This window comes from Protopterus annectens, chromosome 12.part0, assembly GCF_019279795.1.
Source record: "Protopterus annectens isolate FY-2018-M chromosome 12.part0, PAN1.0, whole genome shotgun sequence".
Classification (NCBI taxonomy): Eukaryota; Metazoa; Chordata; order Ceratodontiformes; family Protopteridae; genus Protopterus; species Protopterus annectens.
Window position 1 is genome coordinate 923,099,966 of NC_056746.1, and position 19,655 is coordinate 923,119,620.

The window sequence follows — 19,655 nt, forward strand, 5'->3', positions numbered from 1 at the left end:
GGTATTCTAGAGTCTCTGACTCTCACAAGTTCCTTTTCAGAAATCCTACTGCTGACCCCGTGGTCATCTCTCAAGGACCTAAAGGAATCAAAGCAACCTCAGCTAAGAATCCCACCCCCTCAGATAGGGATTCCCGAGCATTAGACAGATGGGGTAAAAATATGCACACCTCTGGTACTCTTGCTATTAGAGCATTAAATTGTCAATTCCACATTCTGAAATATCAGCAACATACCATGGAACTCCACAAACAAAAAAATATCTTTTTTTCCTGCTTGTGCAGAAAGTAGAGTTATAAGAGTTAATGCATTCTGCAAGTCAGGTAACTAAGCACACCTTACAATGGGGTTTTGACACCCTAGAAGCATCTTGCAGGGCAACAGTCACCGGTTCTGTCATTAGAGGGCATGCTTGGCTTAAGGAACAGACCTTGCCAGACCGTGTCAAATCCAAATTATTGGACGCATCTTTGAACAAAGACAGCTTATTTGGCACCAGGGCAGAAGAGGTCTTAAAAAAGATGGAAGAAAAAGCTAAATCTATGCAGACAGTTAAAGAATTCTTACAGGTCCAGCTTCTGAGGATCAGTAGGCATTGCCCCTCCAAGCACTGGTCCTTTCCTGCCCCCCTCTAGGCCAACACAACCCAGACCCAGGGGAAGCAGACCCTCCAGACAACAGCCTCAAGGAATGCAGAGATCTAAGCAATGGAGTTCCTCCTCTTCCAAAACAGGGAGTGCAAAGCCACCCCCTTATGGTAAGAGCTCACAATGACTTTACACTTCCATCTCTTCCCTCTGCCACCTGCTCGTGCTCCTAGGAGGAAATCTCTCCTTCCATGCAGGCAACTGGGCCACCATTACCAACGACTGCTGGGTCCTCAACATAGTGCCCAAGGGATACAAATTTTATTTCCACACTCTGCCAACCCCAAAAGGGTTCCCAGATCTTCCTCCAAACCAGTGGGCAGAGGCCAAAAAGCCAGTCCTTTCCTTGCTCTCTATGAGGGCCATAGAGCATGTTACTGCAGAATAGACAGGCGAAGGTTTCTATTCCAGACTCTTCCTGGTACCCAGAGCAGAGGGCACATGGTGCCCCATCCTTGATTTATCCATTCTAAACACCTTTCTGGTGATACCAAAATTCAAAATGCTCACCCTGTAGTAGCTTCTACCTATGCCCTCCAAGGATACTTGGTTAGCCACCCTAGACCTAAAAGAGGTCTACCTACACATCCCAGTCAGGGAATCATGCAGGAAATAGCTTCGTCTCAGGGCAGGATCTATGCATTTTCAGTTCTCTGCGCTTCCCTTTGGCTTATCTACTGCTCCCAGAGTTTTCACAAAATGTCCGGCTCCCGGCATTGCTTTTTGCAGACAAAGAAATATTCAAATGTACCCATATTTAGACAATTGCGTGATTCAGGCACACAGTCAGGAAAAGCTGCTTCAGCACCTGACCTTTGTAAAGGATCTACTGACCTCCCTGGTGTATACTATCAATGAAAAGAAATCAAAAGTAGTCCCTACATAACAAATTGTATTCCTGGGAGCAAGCCTGGACACAGCATCTCAGGTGGCATTCCTTACTCCAGAAAAACAAGCCTACCTGACAGGCTACTTCTCTCAACTAGCCACCATAACCAAGTTATCCACAAGGAAAGTCCTACAAGCTGTAGGGGTCATGGCCTCTTGCATTCTACTCATTCCATATGCCAGTCTGCATATGAGGAAACTGCAATGGTACCTAAAAAGCCTTTGGTGTCAGCACTCTGAAGACCTGGAAACTCTTATAGCAACGATACCTTGTCTAAGGAAAGATTTTTTTGATGGGCAGCAGCATGCAACCAGAACAAGGGACTTCCGTTCTCACAACCCCACGGCACCCAGACCCTCACCACAGATGCATTAGACTATGCCTGGGGTGCTCACTTGGACAGTGGGTGCATTCAGGGCCAATGGAGCCCAAATCAAATTCATCTGCACATCAACTTAAAAGAGATGTTAACTGTTCAGTACGCACTGGCAGCTTTCAGACCCCTAGTCTCCCCAGGGCCTCTACTGATCAAAACAGACAACACCACAGTGATGTGGTACATCAACAAGCAGGGAGGGACTCACTCTTATCCTGTCTGCAGGCTCACCATGACACTTTGGCACACGGCCTCAGCCATGCAACTACACCTGTTAGCACAATTCCTGCCAGGCTCTCTAAACTCACTGGCAGACAACTTAAGCAGAAACCAGCTAGACCCACATGAGTGGCAGTTAGACCTCAGAACCCTCATCCTTGTAACCCAGAAATGGGGCACCCCAAAAGTAGACCTCTTTGCCTCCCACTCCAGTCATCAGCTCAGCAAAGTCTGCCCCAGGGAACCTCACAGCAAGGCCTGGAAAGTGGATGCTCTATCCTTCCAGTGGGTAAACCTCTCAGTCTATGTATTTCCCCCTCTACCACTCATTTCAAGGGTACTGATAAAATAAGGGAGGAAATACCAAGGGCAATCCTGATTGCTTCTAACTGGCCACACCAGCACTGGTACCCACTGCTGCGCAGCCTGTCACCCCTGCCACCATGGCACCTACCTGAGATCCCAACACTCCTGACCCAGAGAAATTGAGAATTCATGCATCCCCAATTGCAGACCCTCAACCTTGGCATCCTGGCGTATTCCCTGGCCTCTCCTCAAGCTGCCTGCCTAAGCAAACAAGTTCTAGATGTTATATGTGAGGCCAGATGCCCCAGCACTAGAAAATCCTATGCTGACAAGTGGTAAAGGTTTTGCACCTGGATCCAGGCTAAGGGAGCCGGAACGGCACAGCCATCCCTACCTCTCATCCTTAATTACCTGGCAGACCTACTACACAAGGGTCTGTCCTTCTCTTCTATTGAAATTTGCGCCTCAGCCATCTCTGCTCATTTCAGCACAGAGCCACCGCTGTTTTCACACCCTCTCATCAAACAGTTCCTAAGAGGGGCTAGCAACTTAAGGCCACCCAGAAGAGCTCCTATCCCAGCCTGGACCTTAACTTTGTGCTGGAAAAGCTCACCCTACCCCCTTTGAACCTGCAGCTTCAGCAGAGTTAAAATTTCTCTCTTGGAAGACAGCCTTGCTTCTGGCCATCACTTCAGCTAGAAGAGTATCAGAGCTACAAGCACTTATGGCTGTGGAGCCTTTCATCATTTTCCATGCTGACAGGGTCTCCCTCAGGACTAGCCCATCATTCATGCCTAAAGTGGTGTCCAGTGTGACTCTCAACCAATCCATTCATCTGCCCACCTTTTTCCCTAACCCACAAAACAAGGGGGAAAGGATTCTGCACTCTAGATGTGCACAGACAGCTCAGATTCTACCTGAACATGATTAAATCTTTTAGAAAAACTGATCAAATTGCTAGTCAGCGTCGCTGCAGGAGCAGAGGGCAAGGCCATATCCAAACAAACAGTCTCCAAATGGATAGCACACTGCATCAATTTCTGCTACAGACAGCACGGGAAACCACCCCCAAAGGGGGTGAGGACACATTCCACAAGAGCAACCTCCACCTCTGCAGCTTTTCTCAGACGGGACCCCACCAGGGGCATCCTGGAGGCTGCAACATGAACATCTGTTCATACCTTCACCAAGCATTACCACCTGCCTTTCTTCTCCAAATCCAGGGCAGGCTTTGCCACCGCAGTCTTGCAGGGCATCCTAGCCAGCCCCCAGTCATCTTGACTGCCTCCACCCTTTTCTTCAGCTTTGGAAATCAACCCAAATGTGATGACTGCAACAGTGAAACACAAAGAATATGGTACAGTTGTGTACACTTACCATAAATGTAGATGTTCAAGTGTATTCACTGTTGCAGTCCTGGTTTCCCTCCCTCCATCCCCCTTGTCTCTCTCTCTCTCTTTCTCCTTATAAGAAATTTTGGTATTTACTATCTACTGGTGGAGTCCCTCCACCGTAACCTAGCTCCCTATTGGGGGCTCCTGACAGGGCATGAAAAACTGATGTAATGGCGTCGGCTGCCTGTTTTTATACCACTGACGACCTGACGTTAGTCCTGGAGCGACAGCAACCGACGCAGAAATACTGCACCTCTGGCATTCTGGCCGACTGAGGGGTACCCCTGGCAGGATAACCCAAATGTGATGACTGCAACAGTGAATACACTCGAATATTTACATTTATGGTAAGTGTACACAACTGTACTATATCTATATATGGTTTACTATCATATATTTGAATTCAATGGGTTCGAATGTTGAGATGTCTGAACCACATGTTCGAAAATCAGAACACTGAACACAGTAAATTCCGAACTAAGCATTTCAATATAGTCGAATGTCGAACATGTCGACTTTACTGAAATGCTCACATCTGCTCAGCATTAAAACTCACTTTTTGCAGGGGGCTGTGCCCCCCTCACACACCCTACTTATATATACAAACACCGAGATCGCACTACAGTGAAGGAAAGGGTACATTTCCCGATCCCCACTTAAGTGCGATCTGCACTATGATGTCCAACCTTGTAATAGCGAATGTTCAGTATTACAGGGTTCGACATTGTGGTGCTCGCATTTTCAGAAATGCAAATTAGGTTTTGCACATATGTCAGTCGCACAAAGTGCGATCGACTATGTGATAGTAAACCTGTATGTGTGTGTGTGTGTGTGTGTGTGTGTGCATATATGTATATATGTATATATATATATATATATATATATGTGTGTATATATATATATATATATATATATATATGTACACACACACACACACACACACACACACACACACGTGTGTGTGTGTGTGAGACGAAATTAGAGATGAGAGAACTGTTTTTGCAGCTTAAACTTGATGCTGCAAATCATAAGGGTCTCTGAACATATATCAATAATACCTGTGTTAAAACTTAAAGCTGATCAACTACAATGACATTTTTAAAGCTTTTACAAAGCATTTTTTTGTAATTTTCTCATAATGTCAAAGTAATATTTTATCTTAAATGTAATTTATTATGCAACTGCTCACTTATATTTTGCTTGTCAGACATATTAACATTTTATGGGCTTATTTTAATTTTCTGCCATCAATTCACAACTGTGCTATTTTTCCCATGCTGTGTTTTTACATACTTTTATACATTTTTATACTTTTCATTTTTTTTACATCTTCATGTGTCATTTTCCAATTATACACGTAATGTAATTTAGACTTCGCATTTCTATTTTGCGTTTGTTCCTGTTGCATTTCTTTATTGACTGCCTTGCACTTTAAGAAACGAGTGTTTTTTTGTACCATTTGAACGTGAACATGTAACTCTTAGAGTTTATTTAAATGTGTGCAATTCTTGATTCAAAAGGTTTTGATGAAGTCCTATAATTAATGGATGAAAGCACTCAACCGTTTTATTGTTTTTAATAAAGTGTATTTTGTTATTTACCCCTTTAATTTTGGCTGGTAATCATTCTTAGTATTGTTAAGTGTTCCATTGTATCTAAATGCTACAAAGAATTGTGTCTTTCTGCTGCTGTACTATTGTGTTGTATTAGTGTTATTGTGGAACTTTTCTTCCCGGGTCTCCACTGAAAATGGGCTCATCTCGGCCCAGTAAACAATTGCAAATAAATAAATATTGTTTTACAGCTTGTTCCTAAGGAAGGTGAGTTTTAAGCTTGTTTTTGAATATTTACTGTTTTGGCTCCTTCAGTAAGCACAACACTACGTGGGCTGTTTTTTTTTTCTTTTAGTTTGAGTTTCTAGCTAGCTGCACATTCACATGCTGTTTTCTTTTGTTTTTGATATTAGTTCTCTTTTTACGGATCATTTTCAAAAAAAATTTTATTGTGTGTAACAAAAAACTGGAGAAGCTCCTATTGTATTACAAATGGCTTGATTCCCCTGAATTATGCTCCAATTGTTAAAATTAACTTTAAACTGTTCCTTTCTGTGGTCAAAGTTTGTTTTATTTTTGGGGGCTGTGATGTTTAAGCTGCTTTTTACTGTGTTTAAACATGGAAAAAGTTACCGACTATTGCTTCCAGACTTCCCCAGAAATTTGATACCTTTTTTGGCTTAACCTTGGAGCAAATTACTAGTTCCTTGGTTTTACCTTCTTCCTGTTGTAAAAAGAAAAAGATTAAGAGCCTTTGCCAACACAACAGGCTGATAATGTCTTCAACACAGGTGGGTGATTTGGCTGTGGCCAAAGTTGGTTCCTCGGACCACTCATTTTTTCCTTGGGTCCTGCCGGTGTAGTCCCTATAGTCACTATGAACTAGAGGTTAGACATGTCCTCCGCTGCTGTTGAAGTGCCCTTGGTGGACCAAGGAAGAGCCACTCTTGTTGGTCCTGGGATTTGCAGGGAATGCCACTCTGCTTAGCCATAAAGCTGTGTCCATCCCTAGGGAGGTTATTGCCTGCAAACGTGGGTTTGTTTCTTCAGACTTTCCTGCCAAAAAGAAAATTTAAATGTCTTCTCCTTTCTCATTTACCCTGGCAGGAGTAATTTATTGAGCTTACCTCAGGGTTCAATATAGGCTATTGACTCTTCTTGAATGGTTGTGTCTGGTACAAGCAAAATGAGGGGGGGGGTCATTTTCTGAAGAGATTCAAGGTCTTGAACCTCAAAATGATTCTGAAGGCACATATTATATGTGCCTTCAGAATCATTTTGAAGGCACATATTATATGTTGTCTCCACAGAATTCTGATTCTGAGAAGAATCTGGTTTCAGCCAGTATTTTGAAGGACTCTGTTTTTGTCTGGATCTTTTTCTAGAATGAATCCATTGTTTTAGTGGGAAAACAGGGATATTTCTCAGTCTCTCCAGAAGTATTGTGATGTGTTGCATCTGGAATTTCCAAAACCTGCTCCTATTTCACCTGTTCTGTATGCTGTGGAGGATGTTTTTATCAGAGCTTGCAGATGTCCTTCATGGATGCATCTGCAGTCATAACAACTGGGTTGTCCTGTCGTCAGGCAGCCCTTCAGTCGGCCGGATTCCAAAGTCCGGGTCCGGCTTCGGCTGATGTCGCACTTCACCCGACGTCATCTCTGTTGGTCTTCGGGTATAAAAGCATCAGCCGACGCCATTTTCTTCAGTCTTTCTTGCCGCGTGGCGCCCGAAGCAGAAGCTGTTCGCAAGTGCCGGTCGGTCGGATCCAGAGATTACTTCTACCGAATACTACTTCGAAGACTTCTAAAGCTAAGTACCCCGTTGGGGACTCTTTCTTGCCTCAGCCGATGTCAGAAAAAGTTAATAATTGTTTAACCTGTGGGAAACAAATACCTCATAAAGATTTCCACTCTTACTGCCTGCCTTGCTTAGGCCCAGCCCACGACGTAGCAACCTGTTCGTCTTGTGCTTCTTTCAACCGACGAACGCTTAGACGTCGGTCGGAGTTTGCAGAACAGTTTTTCGGTTCTGATTTTGCGTACATTATGCCGTCGGATCCTCCAACTACGCATTCTGCCAAAAAACGCAAAGAAAAAGACCGACACTCGCGGTCCGCGGTTTCGGCTGAAACCATGGTTAAGCAAACCGCGAGTGTCTCGGTTTCGGCCGAAACCGAGAAAACTGATCAAAATACAGCTGAATCTATCTCTACAACTGAGGTCCCTGCTAACACTCTTGAATCGGCCTCAGAAATTTTACCCACTACGGTGCTTACCACTGACTTATCAGACACCATTCCCTTGGATGTCTCTACCCCAGCACGTGGTGCTGCTAGGCCTCCAGCAGCCATGTCCATCAAGGCCTTTGCCAGGGCTAAAGCAGCCAAGACTACTAAAACAGTGCCTGTTAAACCCCCCTCAACCAGGCCCTCTTCCAGTTCTCAAATGCTTACTTTGGCAGAAGATTTAATTTCATTAATTAGAGGATCTCAATCTCACCCAGACAGGGCCTCTCAGCCCCCAGAGAAGAGACCTAGGGCAGAGCCCCATGAGCCAGTGTCCTCTGATGATTCTGCTGATGAATCAGACATAACTGACCAGCCAGAGGCTCCTTTCTCCAATTTTGAAGATTCTGATGCTGAAGAATCCATTCCAGCTGCTTCCCCACCAGAAGAATTCTCCTTTGGGGAAACCTTGCATGCCATGCGAGAACAGTTCCAATGGCAGCAACAGGATTTTTCAGACTCCAGGAAAAGACTTAGGACCTTTTTACACCTTCCACAGCACAGGCCCTTAGCTATACCTCCTGTTCTCTCTGTGGTGGATGATGCTTTCAATGATGTCTGCTCCGCTCCAGATACTTTACCCCCAGCCCCTGCCAAACCAGACAGATTTTACAGGGTGCCAGATACACATCACCACCTTTATAAGTCCTCTCTTGCAGACCCGAAACTATTTCCCAGGGTCCCAAGGCAGTAGCCGACCATAGCTAAAACCCTGTTCCTTCTGAAAGGGAAGCAAGGTCATTAGACAGATGGGGTAAAAGGATTACACTTCAGCCACTCTCTCAGCTAGAGCTTTAAACTGTCAGTTTCACATGATACAATACCAAGAGTTTATGCTTGATCAGTTAACTAAAAAGCTAACCACTGATGAATCTCTTGATAAGAAATATGTATTAGAAATGGTAAATAACATACAGCAGGTTAGTAACCATTCTTTAAAATGTGGCTATGATGCACTGGAGGCTTCATTTAGATCAGCCATGACTGGCACTGTAATTAGAAGGCATGCATGGCTAAAGGAGCAAGCTTTACCGGATCATGTTAAATCTAAATTGCTAGATGCTCCTATGGATAAAACAAGTTTGTTTGGTACACCTGCCCAGCAGGTTATGAAGAAAATGGAAGAAAAGGCAAAATCAGTCCAGACAGTTAAAGATTTCTTGCAGGTTCAACCACCAAGGTTTAGCAGGAACTGGCCTGCCAAAAATTGGTCCTTTCCTGACTCCACAAGACCTCAAAGGGGCAGGAATAGACGTTCCAGAGGCAGAAACCAATCCAGAGGAGGTGCCTACAGAGGACGACAGTGGCAAGGTAACAACAGGGGCACAGACTCAACACCTGCCACTACATCAACACAGCCACAGTGACTTAATCCTAAACCCGCCTACCAGGGAACAAATAGCAGCTCCTCTAGGCGGAAAGCTAACCTTATTTTCAAAAAACTGGCAACACATAACAAAGGACAAGTGGATTTTACGAACCATAGATCAAGGTTACCGGTTCCACTTCCACACTTTACCAGACAAAAGAGGAATGCCAAATCTACCTCCAAATCAAAGACAGAGGCTCTACAACAGATAATGGAGTTAGCAAACATGAGAGCTGTGGAGAAAGTGCCAACAGCAGAGCAAGGAAAGGGGTTCTACTCCAGACTATTCCTAGTTCCAAGAAAGGAAAAAGTTGGAGACCAATTCTAGACCTGTCCACCCTGAATACTTACATCATTGTCCCAAAATTCAAAATGCTGACCCTACAGCAACTTCTTCCCATGCTGGGCAAGGAGTGTTGGCTGGTAACTCTAGATCTCAAGGAGGCATACCTGCACGTCCCCATTCGACCAATCTGCAGAAGATACCTCAGATTTCTTGCAGGATCAGAGCACTATCAATTCTCAGCATTGCCCTTTGGCTTATCTACTGCGCCCAGAGTATTCACAAAATGCCTGGCATCAGTAATCGCCATTGCAGACTACAGGAATTCAAATTTATCCATACCTGGACGACTGCCTGATACAAGGAGACAACAAAAGCAAGCTGACAACAGATTTACAAAGGGTCATTTACTTGCTTCAAGCACTGGGATACACAGTCAATTTACAAAAGTCAAGACTGATACCATCCCAGACAAGGACTTTCCTGGGAGCGGAATTGGACACAGTAAGACAAATGGCATTCCTAACTACAGAAAACAAAAGAACTCCCTCTTTACTTCTTGGCACTAACAAAACTGAACAAGTTAACAGCAAGAAAGGTACTGCAGGCCTTGGGTTTCATGGCATCATGCATAATCTTGGTTCCATTTGCCAGACTACATATGAGAAAACTACAGTGGTACCTAAAGAATTTATGGTCCCAACACAGACACAGCCTAGAAACGGAAATCCCACTAATACCATGCTTAAAACAGGAGTTCCTATGGTGGGCTCAGGCATGCCAGTCAAACCCAGGCCTGCCCTTTCGCAAGGGTCAAGCAAGCCAGACCATCACAACAGATGCTTCAGACCTAGGATGGGGGGCGCATATGCTGGACAAATGCGTACAAGGATTGTGGACACAGGACCAACTTCACCTGCACATCAACCTAAAAGAAATGCTGGCAGTAAAACTGGCAATCCAAAAGTTCAGACCATTTCTCAAGGAGGACCACTTGATGATAAGGACAGACAACACCACAGTCATGTGGTACATCAACAAACAGGGAGGCACTCATTCTTACCCGCTATGCAGAATGACTTTGGAGCTGTGGACCCTGGCACTCAGCTACAACATCCAGTTACAGGCAATGTTTGTGCCAGGAAAAGAAAACTCTCTAGCAGATATGTTAAGCAGGACCACATCGGATGCCCACGAATGGCAGCTGCACCGGATATCTTCAAGACCATCTCAAGAAATGGGGAATGCCTCAGATAGATATATTCGCATCACCTCTCAATCACCAGCTCAAAAATTCTGCACAAGGACATTCCACCCACTAGCATGGAAAGTGGACTCGCTCTCCTTCAGCTGGAAAGGCCTAACAGCATATGCATTCCCACCTCTTCCCTTGATACACAGAGTACTACTAAAAATCAAGGAGGAACGCCCAAGGATAATCCTGATAGCTCCAAACTGGCCAAGACAGCATTGGTACCCACTGCTGAGGAGCATGTCTCGAACAATATGTGGCCAATACCCTGATGCCTTTGATGCTAACTCAGAACAACTTCAGCACCATGCATCCAAACCTAAAACGCTGCAACTGACTGCATGGAACATCACATAGCAGCTGCTAATACAGAACTTTCACAAAGAGTTAAAGACATTATTCTTGAAGCACGCAGGCCTTCAACTAGAAGGAATTATGCTGGGAAATGGAAAAGGTTTGTCATTTGGAGTTCTGAAAGAGGAAAAGATGTATCAAACATAGATATGCCTAACATTCTGGAGTATCTGGCCGAGCTACTTCATTCAGGCCTGTCCTACTCCTCCATCAAGATTCATGCATCAGCTATTTCAGCAGAATACAGCTTTGATCCACCTGTTTTTTCACACCCTTTGCTCGGGCAATTCCTCAGAGGAATCAAGAATGTAAAACCTCCAAGGAAACCACCATTGCCAGCTTGGGACTTGAACTTTGTGCTAGAAAAATTGACACTATCACCTTTTGAACCAGCAGCAACAGCAGACCTACAACACCTGTCATGGAAAACTGCTTTCCTACTGGCAATTACTTCAGCAAGGAGGGTTTCAGAACTACAGGCCTTAATGGCAGTGCAACGCCTTCTAATCTTCCACCAAGATAGAGTGTCCATGAGGACTAATCCTACATTTATGCCTAAGGTGGTATCCAGAGTGTCTTTAAACCAGGCAATCCACCTACCTACCTTCTTTCCCAACCCACAAAACAGAGGGAAAGAATACTGCATACCTTGGATGTACATAGACAGCTACGCTACTACTTGGACAGAACAAAAAATAGCAGAAAGACTGACCAGCTTTTCGTAGCCTATGCAACAGGAAGGGAAGGAAAAGCTATTTCCAAACAGACAATCTCCAAATGGATAGGAAATTGCATACGATTCTGTTACTCCTTCCATGGAAAGCCAATTCCACAGAACATAAGACCTCATTCTACAAGGGCAACAGCCACTACCACAGCCTTCTTACGAGGAGTGGCTACCAAAGACATTATTGAGGCGGCTACTTGGACCTCCGTGCATACATTTGCCAAGCATTATAATTTACCTCTATATTTCAGATCCCGAGCAGGGTTTGCCACTGCTGTTCTGCAAGGGATCCTAAACACACCATGATATACCTTTATCCTCCTCCCCTAGTTGGCTATGGTATTCTACCCAGTTGTTATGACTGCAGATGCATCCATGAAGGACATAGTACAGTTTTGTACCTACCATAAATGTAGATGTCCGAATTGGATAGCATCTGCAGTCACGATTACCCTCCCTCCTTCCCCTCTGTGGTACTCCTAGGGTGTTTACCCTTCTAATAGCTAGCTAGTGGGGGGATTTCTTTCATGGTGTATTTGTTTGTATTTATGTACATACATGCTTATTTTTGTGTTTACCTCTATCTTTTGGAAACATTGGCATCTATCCAAAATTTTTAGCCTTCTATAGGGCTTCTGGCATCTGGGGCAAGAAACACTGAAGAAAATGGCGTCGGCTGATGCTTTTATACCCGAAGACCAACAGAGATGACGTCGGGTGAAGTGCGACATCAGCCGAAGCCGGACCCGGACTTTGGAATCCGGCCGACTGAAGGGCTGCCTGACGACAGGACAACCCAGTTGTTATGACTGCAGATGCTATCCAATTCGGACATCTACATTTATGGTAGGTACAAAACTGTACTTTTTCCTGACAGCCAGCCTGTGGCCCCCAAGAAAGCAAATAGACTTCAGTTTTTATACAATCAGCCCAGATCTCACTCAGCAGCTATTGCTTAGTGAATCCCAGGTACTGCTGAACATATGCTTAATTCTAATCTTTCTGCTTTGACAAGAATGGGCAGGCTTTTGATACATTTGGGGGAAGAATATTTTTCTGCAACACTTGCTTTTAGAATTCTCAGCTGTCAAGTTTATATTATTGAAGTTTGCTTGCCTCTTGTGAGAATATGAGACTATTTTGGCATTTGTTTCCTCTTGTGAGGAGAAATCTGCTTAGTACATCTTAGTGCATTCTGTTTCCCAAGTGACTACCCACTTTTTGAAATGTGCTTACGATTCTGCTGATACCTGTTCCAGAGCTGCAGCTACTGAAACTGTGTGAGGAGGTTTGCTCGTCTGCATTCTCAAAAAACTCAGAGGATGTCAGAATGAGATTTTATTTGGCTAGAGAACTAGTTTTCGAACCATGTATTCTAGAGGTCATTAAAAAGTGTGATGAGAGAGGAAACTGATTTCAAGGGATCTCTCAGATTTTTCAGCCCTCCTCAAAGTTTGCCAAGGATTTCAATGCTCCCTCAACTTTCTTTAAAAAAACAAAAACGGTCCCAACAAGCTGCTGGAAAGCAGATGATTAAAAAAGCAATGACAAGGATGTTCCAAAAAAAAAAAAAAAAAAACAGGAGCCACCTGAACAAAGGACTGTGTAATGTCTAAATGACTAAATGAAGAATTTCCAACCATCATCCCACCCTGGCAGTCCTTTAATCCTACCAGAAAGTCTGAACCTGCATTTCTCTGTTTGGCAACCTATTACTTCAAACAGATGGGCTGTAAGAGTTTTCCATCAAGATTACAGACTGCAGTGGGAATCTCTCTTTTGGCGGATTCCTACTCGCCCACCAGACCAGTCTGTTCTTTCCCCTCCTGTCATTCAGCATGTGCTTGCTCCGGGGATGATAGAAGCTATCCCCACTCCTCAGCTAGGAAAAGGTTTTTATTTCAAGATGTTCCTGGTGACAAAGTAAAAAAGATTCTTAAATCCCAGTTCTGGATATTTGTTTTCTGAATTAGTTTGTGATAGTTCCCAAGTTCAAAATTGCTGCCTCTTCACGACTTATTTCCCGTTTGAGCCTTCCGATGACTTTAGATTTAAAAGATGCATACCATCACATTCCTGTAGTTCCAGATTTCACATTTTCATAAGGGTGGTCTGTATCTGGATCAAATTGACAGTTCTATGCATTACTCTTTGGAATATGTACTACTCCCAGGGGTGTTTACCCAGTGTCTGGCTCCTGTGATAGCCTACTACAGACTGCAAAGTATTCTCATTTTTCCATATTTAAATGACTCCCCTATCTTTGCAAAGTCTGTTTCAATGTGCCAGGAATCTCTCAGTTCAGTAAAGGATCTCCTGTACAAGCTGGGATTCCAATAGGACTTATAGAAACCTTGCCTGACTCCTTTTCAGTAGCATAACTATGGTGGGGTGAGAGGGGCAACTACAAAGTATTTGGGGGGGTGCAGTCAGGAAGTCCAGATCTCTCTCTCTAATGCATTACCAGTTTTTAAAAGATGGTGTTACATTTGCAGTCAAACCTGTGCGCTGTAGCTCTCCTTGTGTGGGCTAAGCTGTAATGAGCAGCTTGCTACATTTTAAAAATATATATATATATTTTTAACTGAACCACAAGTGCTGTAGCACTGTGTGCAGGCAGAGTATTGCTGCATTTTTTTTTTAATTAAATATGTTGATGGACGATTCGGGTAGGGCACAGCAATGGGACCTGAATGGCTAGGGAACATACCTCTCAACGTGGAAACATCAAAAATCTGGACAAGGCCCATGAAAAGTAGGTACAAATCTGAACGCTGATTACTATAAAATTTTTCATACATAATTACGTAACCCCACCCACTCCAGTAGAATTGTGGGATACTAACTTTCAAACGCAAACTGAAGAACAAAAAAACAAAATATGGCATCAGAGTCCCCCTGCAGCCATTCAAACTCATTTCCCACAATGAGCTGGTACTACTTCTCCCAGTTCAGCCTTCCTCCTACTACCTTATAACACTACCTGTCAATCTTCAGGCCCTCCAATGACGTCGCTGCTTATCCTGCTTCATTGAGAGGTTATCAGTATTGCTGCCACTATGCAACGCTTGCCTGTGATACATTTATGGCAAATGTGCCACTTAATAGTTCTGTGCACGGAAAAATTAGCTGTTGATCCAGTCACCGTCAGACTTCCGGACTTTTGTAAATCCTACATTCTGTTCCCCTAATTTCCTGACAGTAATCCATCAAATTACAGAAAGAAAGGCATCACATTGCATTCCGAGACTTTCATTTTATCTTACACACACACACACGCACGCGCACACGCACACACACATACACACACACACAAGTACACAGGCATGAAATCTGAACACTATGTACAATTATGGAGCAACATTCTGTGTTGAGTTCTAAACCTAGGATGCCTGAAATTACCAGCTGTCTAGCTTCCTAATTACCTTTTATATAAATCATATCAAAATGCCTTACTGAAATCTAAAGAAACTACATCCATAAACTGTGCCACACTTATCCAGTTCTTCATGAACCCAGGCACAAAAATCAATCACATCTGTCTGACATAATCAGCACTGTGTTAAACCATGTTGCTGTGAACACTGTAATTGATTACATACAAGATATTGGACAATTTTCCTCTCTTCAGAGAGAGCTAATTAAATCAGTCACCAAAGACATCAGGCTAATGGGCATATAAGTGCCATCTCTTTTCCTTACAGAGTACAGCTTGGCCTTCCACCCTTCAGGCTACATATTTATTAGTCTGGGGTTCCTGATTTAACGAAAGCTTCTTAAATATCTGTGCCTTCAGACAAATGGCTACATTTTACAGTTGAGAACTTGGGATATGGAGAATATATATACGAAATACGAATGGATGAAGAAACAAGGTGAACTCAAACGCAAACATGTCATCAGAGAGGGAAATTGTACAGATCCGAAAATGCCAACAGTTTCATGGTGGGAGTATTTCAGGGCCAAAAAATGTTACTGGTTGTTGCAGACCTGTCATTCACAAGCACACACTGACACACAAGCACACACCAGTCGTTCAGATACCTGCTTATTTCTTGAGAAGCAGTTTCCTATCTGAAGCAGCCCATAACTCGAGTCCTTCCTGCTCCACGTAGTATCCTTTCCTGCTCCGCTCGCAGAAGCTCTGCAGCAGCTGCAGAAGTAGTATCCAGAACAAGCCTTCCCGCTCGCAGAAGCTCTGCACAGACACCAGATGCTACCTGAAGCCTTCCCGCTCGCACAAGCTCTACACAGATGTCTGACATTTCCTGCTAGCAGATCCATTCAAGCAGCCAGCCGGAAATGAGCCCTTGAGCTCAATTCCGACAGGCTGATGGAGCTGATGTCATCGCGCACGTGATGACATCAGCTCAAAAATGTGGGAAAAACAAATTTAAAAATAAAAGCTGGAAAAATTCGGAAATGAAGGTGTGCTACTTGGGAATCATGGCACCCCATTATTTGACCCCAAAACTCGGTAAAAACAGAGTAATTTGGCATGGTTGGGAGGCATGCCAGGGAAGGTGGGTTGATGTGCCAGTAGAAGGAACATCTATTTTTTGCTGTTCAGTGGAAGAGCTGGGCAGGTATAGATCTAAGTGTAATAAGCCGATCACTTACAATGTCGTGATCGGATTATGACAGTGAAGTGTGTTTTGCTCTTGGTTCATAGTACCAGTCCAGGGCACTGGTTGAACTAGTTGTGCTTCTCCTTTCCACAGGATTGTTTTCCTTGGGATGACTTTAGTTCTATTTATGAGTTTTCTCAAACTACCATCTAAGTAAGGGTAATCCTCAGGTATTGTACGTCTCATGACATCTATGATGGTCACAGTACCTCTTGCAAGACTCTACATGACAAAACTAAAATTGTGCCTGAAACCTCTTTGGTCTCAGCATCACCATCCCCCTGACCTTTCAAATTCCAGTTTGGAGGTTTATGAAAAGGGAGGTTTTGTGGTGGAGACAAGCTATTTGTTAGAATACAGATCTCCCAGTCTCTTTTCCTACTTTGCTTGGGGAGCAATGTCTACAGGAAGCAATGTCTACAGGGATTGAAGTGCGAGGTCTTTGCAACAAAAAAAATACAGACCATAACATTTAAGCGTAAAAGATATGTCAGCTCTTACAAATGCTGTAATTTCTGTGAACCATCTGTGGTCCTTGGGACCTTCAGACAACACCACAGTCAAACAACCAAGGGGGAGCCAGATCTTTATCGTGCTTGCAGACTAGCCAGGGATATAGCTTTTCAGAACAGTCTCACTCGACAGCAAACTTTTGTGACAAACATGCTGAGCAGGACTAAGACAGACCTGCACAAATGGAACTGAATCAGAGGACTTCCAAGAATTGATCCAACTATGGAGAACACCTTAAATAGATCTATTTGCCTTGTCTCAACAATCAGCTGGCAAAATTTTGCTTCAGTATTTCATGCCATGCAAGAAGGCTTGGAAAACAAATGCATTTTCTTTTCCTTGAGCAGGAATGTTTCTTTATACTTTTCCACTAATATTCAGGGTCAGTCTGAAGATTCAGAAGGACTCTCCAGAGGTAATTGTGGTGACTCCCTCTTGTTCAGGCAACACTGATTCTTCCACAAGCTTCCTCCTGAACTGGATGAACTCGCACAACATTGGGGGTTGTTTTATACATCATGACCCCAACCAACTACAAATGACTGCCTGGATGATAGAATTGTAGTACCTTTTAGGCAATTTTTTCTCGGGACAATGCAGCAGGTATTATTAGAAACAAGAAGCTTGCTACTAGAAAATGATATATTAGCAAATAGAGAGGCTTTCTAATTGGCACCAATTAAAGAACTAGCCCCCATTTGGTGCTAGTGTTTCTCTGGCTCTGCAGTATATGGGTGTGCTATTGTCTTATTGCTTGTCTTACTTCTCAATCAAGGTTCACATTTAATCTGTTTCAGCATGTCTGCCCATGAATCCACTCTTTCTAAGCAATTTAATGTGAAAGTGTTTTGAATGCGGTGTTGCATAAGAAGCCTTAGTTGCAAGCTCTCATGGTGAGGCAACCTTATCTCATTTTCCACAAAGACAGAGATTATTCAAAAACTATTCATTTTCATTTATGTCTAAAGATGAATCCAAGTTTACCTTAAGCCAAGCTATCCATCTCCATGTCTTTGTCTTCTTTCAGGAAAATAAAAATGAGGGAGAAAGGAAAGTCAGTACCTTTGATGTCCACAGACAATTCAAGTACTATCTCAACAGAATAAAATCTTTCAGAGTGTCTAATTACTTCATTTCTTGTGAAGGTAAGAAAAAAGGGCAGCCTGTGTCAAAACAGACTGTTTCAAAATGTTTGCCTCATACTATTAGTTGTTGGTATCCCCTCCATAACAAAACAGTTCCAGGCTAGGTCAAGGCTTGACTCTACCAGGGTCATGGCTTTATCTGTGGTGGTTTTAAAAGGATTGGATGCTAGAGTACTCTAGAAGCAGCAATGTAGTCCACTGTGCACAGTTTTACAAAGCACTGTAAGTTAGACTTGTTCTCCAGGTCTAGGACAGGCTTTGCTAGGACCAATCTCCAGGGGCTCCTTTACCCTCAGCTTTCCTCCTACCTGTCAGTTTAAGCTATGATAAATTACCTTTATAGCTAAGGCTACTACAGCAGTGATCAAATGCAAAACGCAGTACAGTTATGCAAGTAAAGTTACCATAACACTAGATGTTTGAAGGATCACTGCTGTCATACCTGCTCCCTCCATCCCCATTATTTTTGAATGTTTTTATGCTAGGGTGTCTTATTGTTGTTATATGCCTATCATTGTCCTGTTAGGGCTGTAGCCTCCCTGTCTCTCTCAGTATGAAAGCTCTGAAGAGCTTCACACCCAAACCTGAATTTTAGTCAGCTCAGCTCAAGCTGACAAATGGTTTGGGTGTGTGGAAGGTGTCTTGAAAGCTTTGGAAGCTGTCTGGCTGTTGTAGCTTTACCAGGATGCAATGCATATAGCTAAAGCTACTGCAACAGTGATCATTCAAACATCTACTTTTATGGTAGAATTAGTTGCACAACTGTACTTTCTCTCTGAGACAGCTGCCTTGCTTATAGATGGAAGTTGAGAACAGACAAGTGGATGCCAAACAGCATTCTGCATATGTTGTGATATTAGTGATTTTCGAGTTACATAAGTTTGTAGTATGTTGACTGTGGGATGAGACATTAAAAGGTTGCCAATGAGAAAGGAAAGTTGCTGTTAGGAGTACTCCCACCTCGCTGTGAAACAGAGTGAACATGTGAAAGAACTTTTCTAATGGTATACAAAAAAATCTTCCTTTCTTGAGGTTACTGTCCAGTACTTCGTCTGATTTGACAGTGTGACAGTAGGGCTGGGTGACCATCCTTACGAAACAGAAGGACTTTTGTTTTGGGGGGAGGGCATGGGAGTTACTGTTATGCTTTTGTGCTAGAGGTCTCTTGAATTTTTGTGTGTATTGTACAGTGTTTATACCTTTTAGAAATAGGTGTACTAACAAACTTCACAGTCTAAAACCTGTTTTCCAGAAAGTCCAAGCAGGACGTTTGGGAAGACCATTTAAAAATTAGGCATATGTATTGTCTAGTATTAGAAAATTAATGACACTTTTTGTTTAGGAACAATGGAAAGAACTCTCAAATGAGGATTTGGATCCTCCTCCTGATCATACACCCCCTCCACCAAGACCTCCAAAACGTGCCACAGAGGTGCCTAATGGAAGGACAACGGACCAGAGGATTTTTTTCCCCAAACAGGAGGTGATTGAGGAGATTAAATGTGATGTCAGAACACTTGAGGAATTGGTGCCTGATGGCAGGAATTTAGAGGCTGCACAGCCAAATACAGAAAGGTAAATTTCAGAATTTATTTATTTAGTTGTCGTTAATTGAGGGAAATATAACACACTACCATTTTTGAGGAATACCAAAAAGTTTTCTTTTTAAGTCATGTACTCTGACTTAGAACCTGCTTAACAGGATATAACTCAT

At 43.2% G+C, this 19,655-nt stretch overlaps 1 protein-coding gene across 2 annotated transcripts in view; it reads left to right on the top strand.

The window, feature by feature from the left end:
- The window catches only part of PTPN1 (protein tyrosine phosphatase non-receptor type 1), a 1,504,923-nt gene that overhangs the window by 1,218,635 nt on the left and 266,633 nt on the right, over positions 1-19,655 (top strand). For both annotated transcript variants that reach the window (XM_044089947.1, XM_044089948.1), the window contains exon 8: positions 19,284-19,516. In XM_044089947.1, coding sequence (XP_043945882.1) covers positions 19,284-19,516 — 233 coding nt within the window. The remainder of the gene's footprint in view (positions 1-19,283; positions 19,517-19,655) is intronic.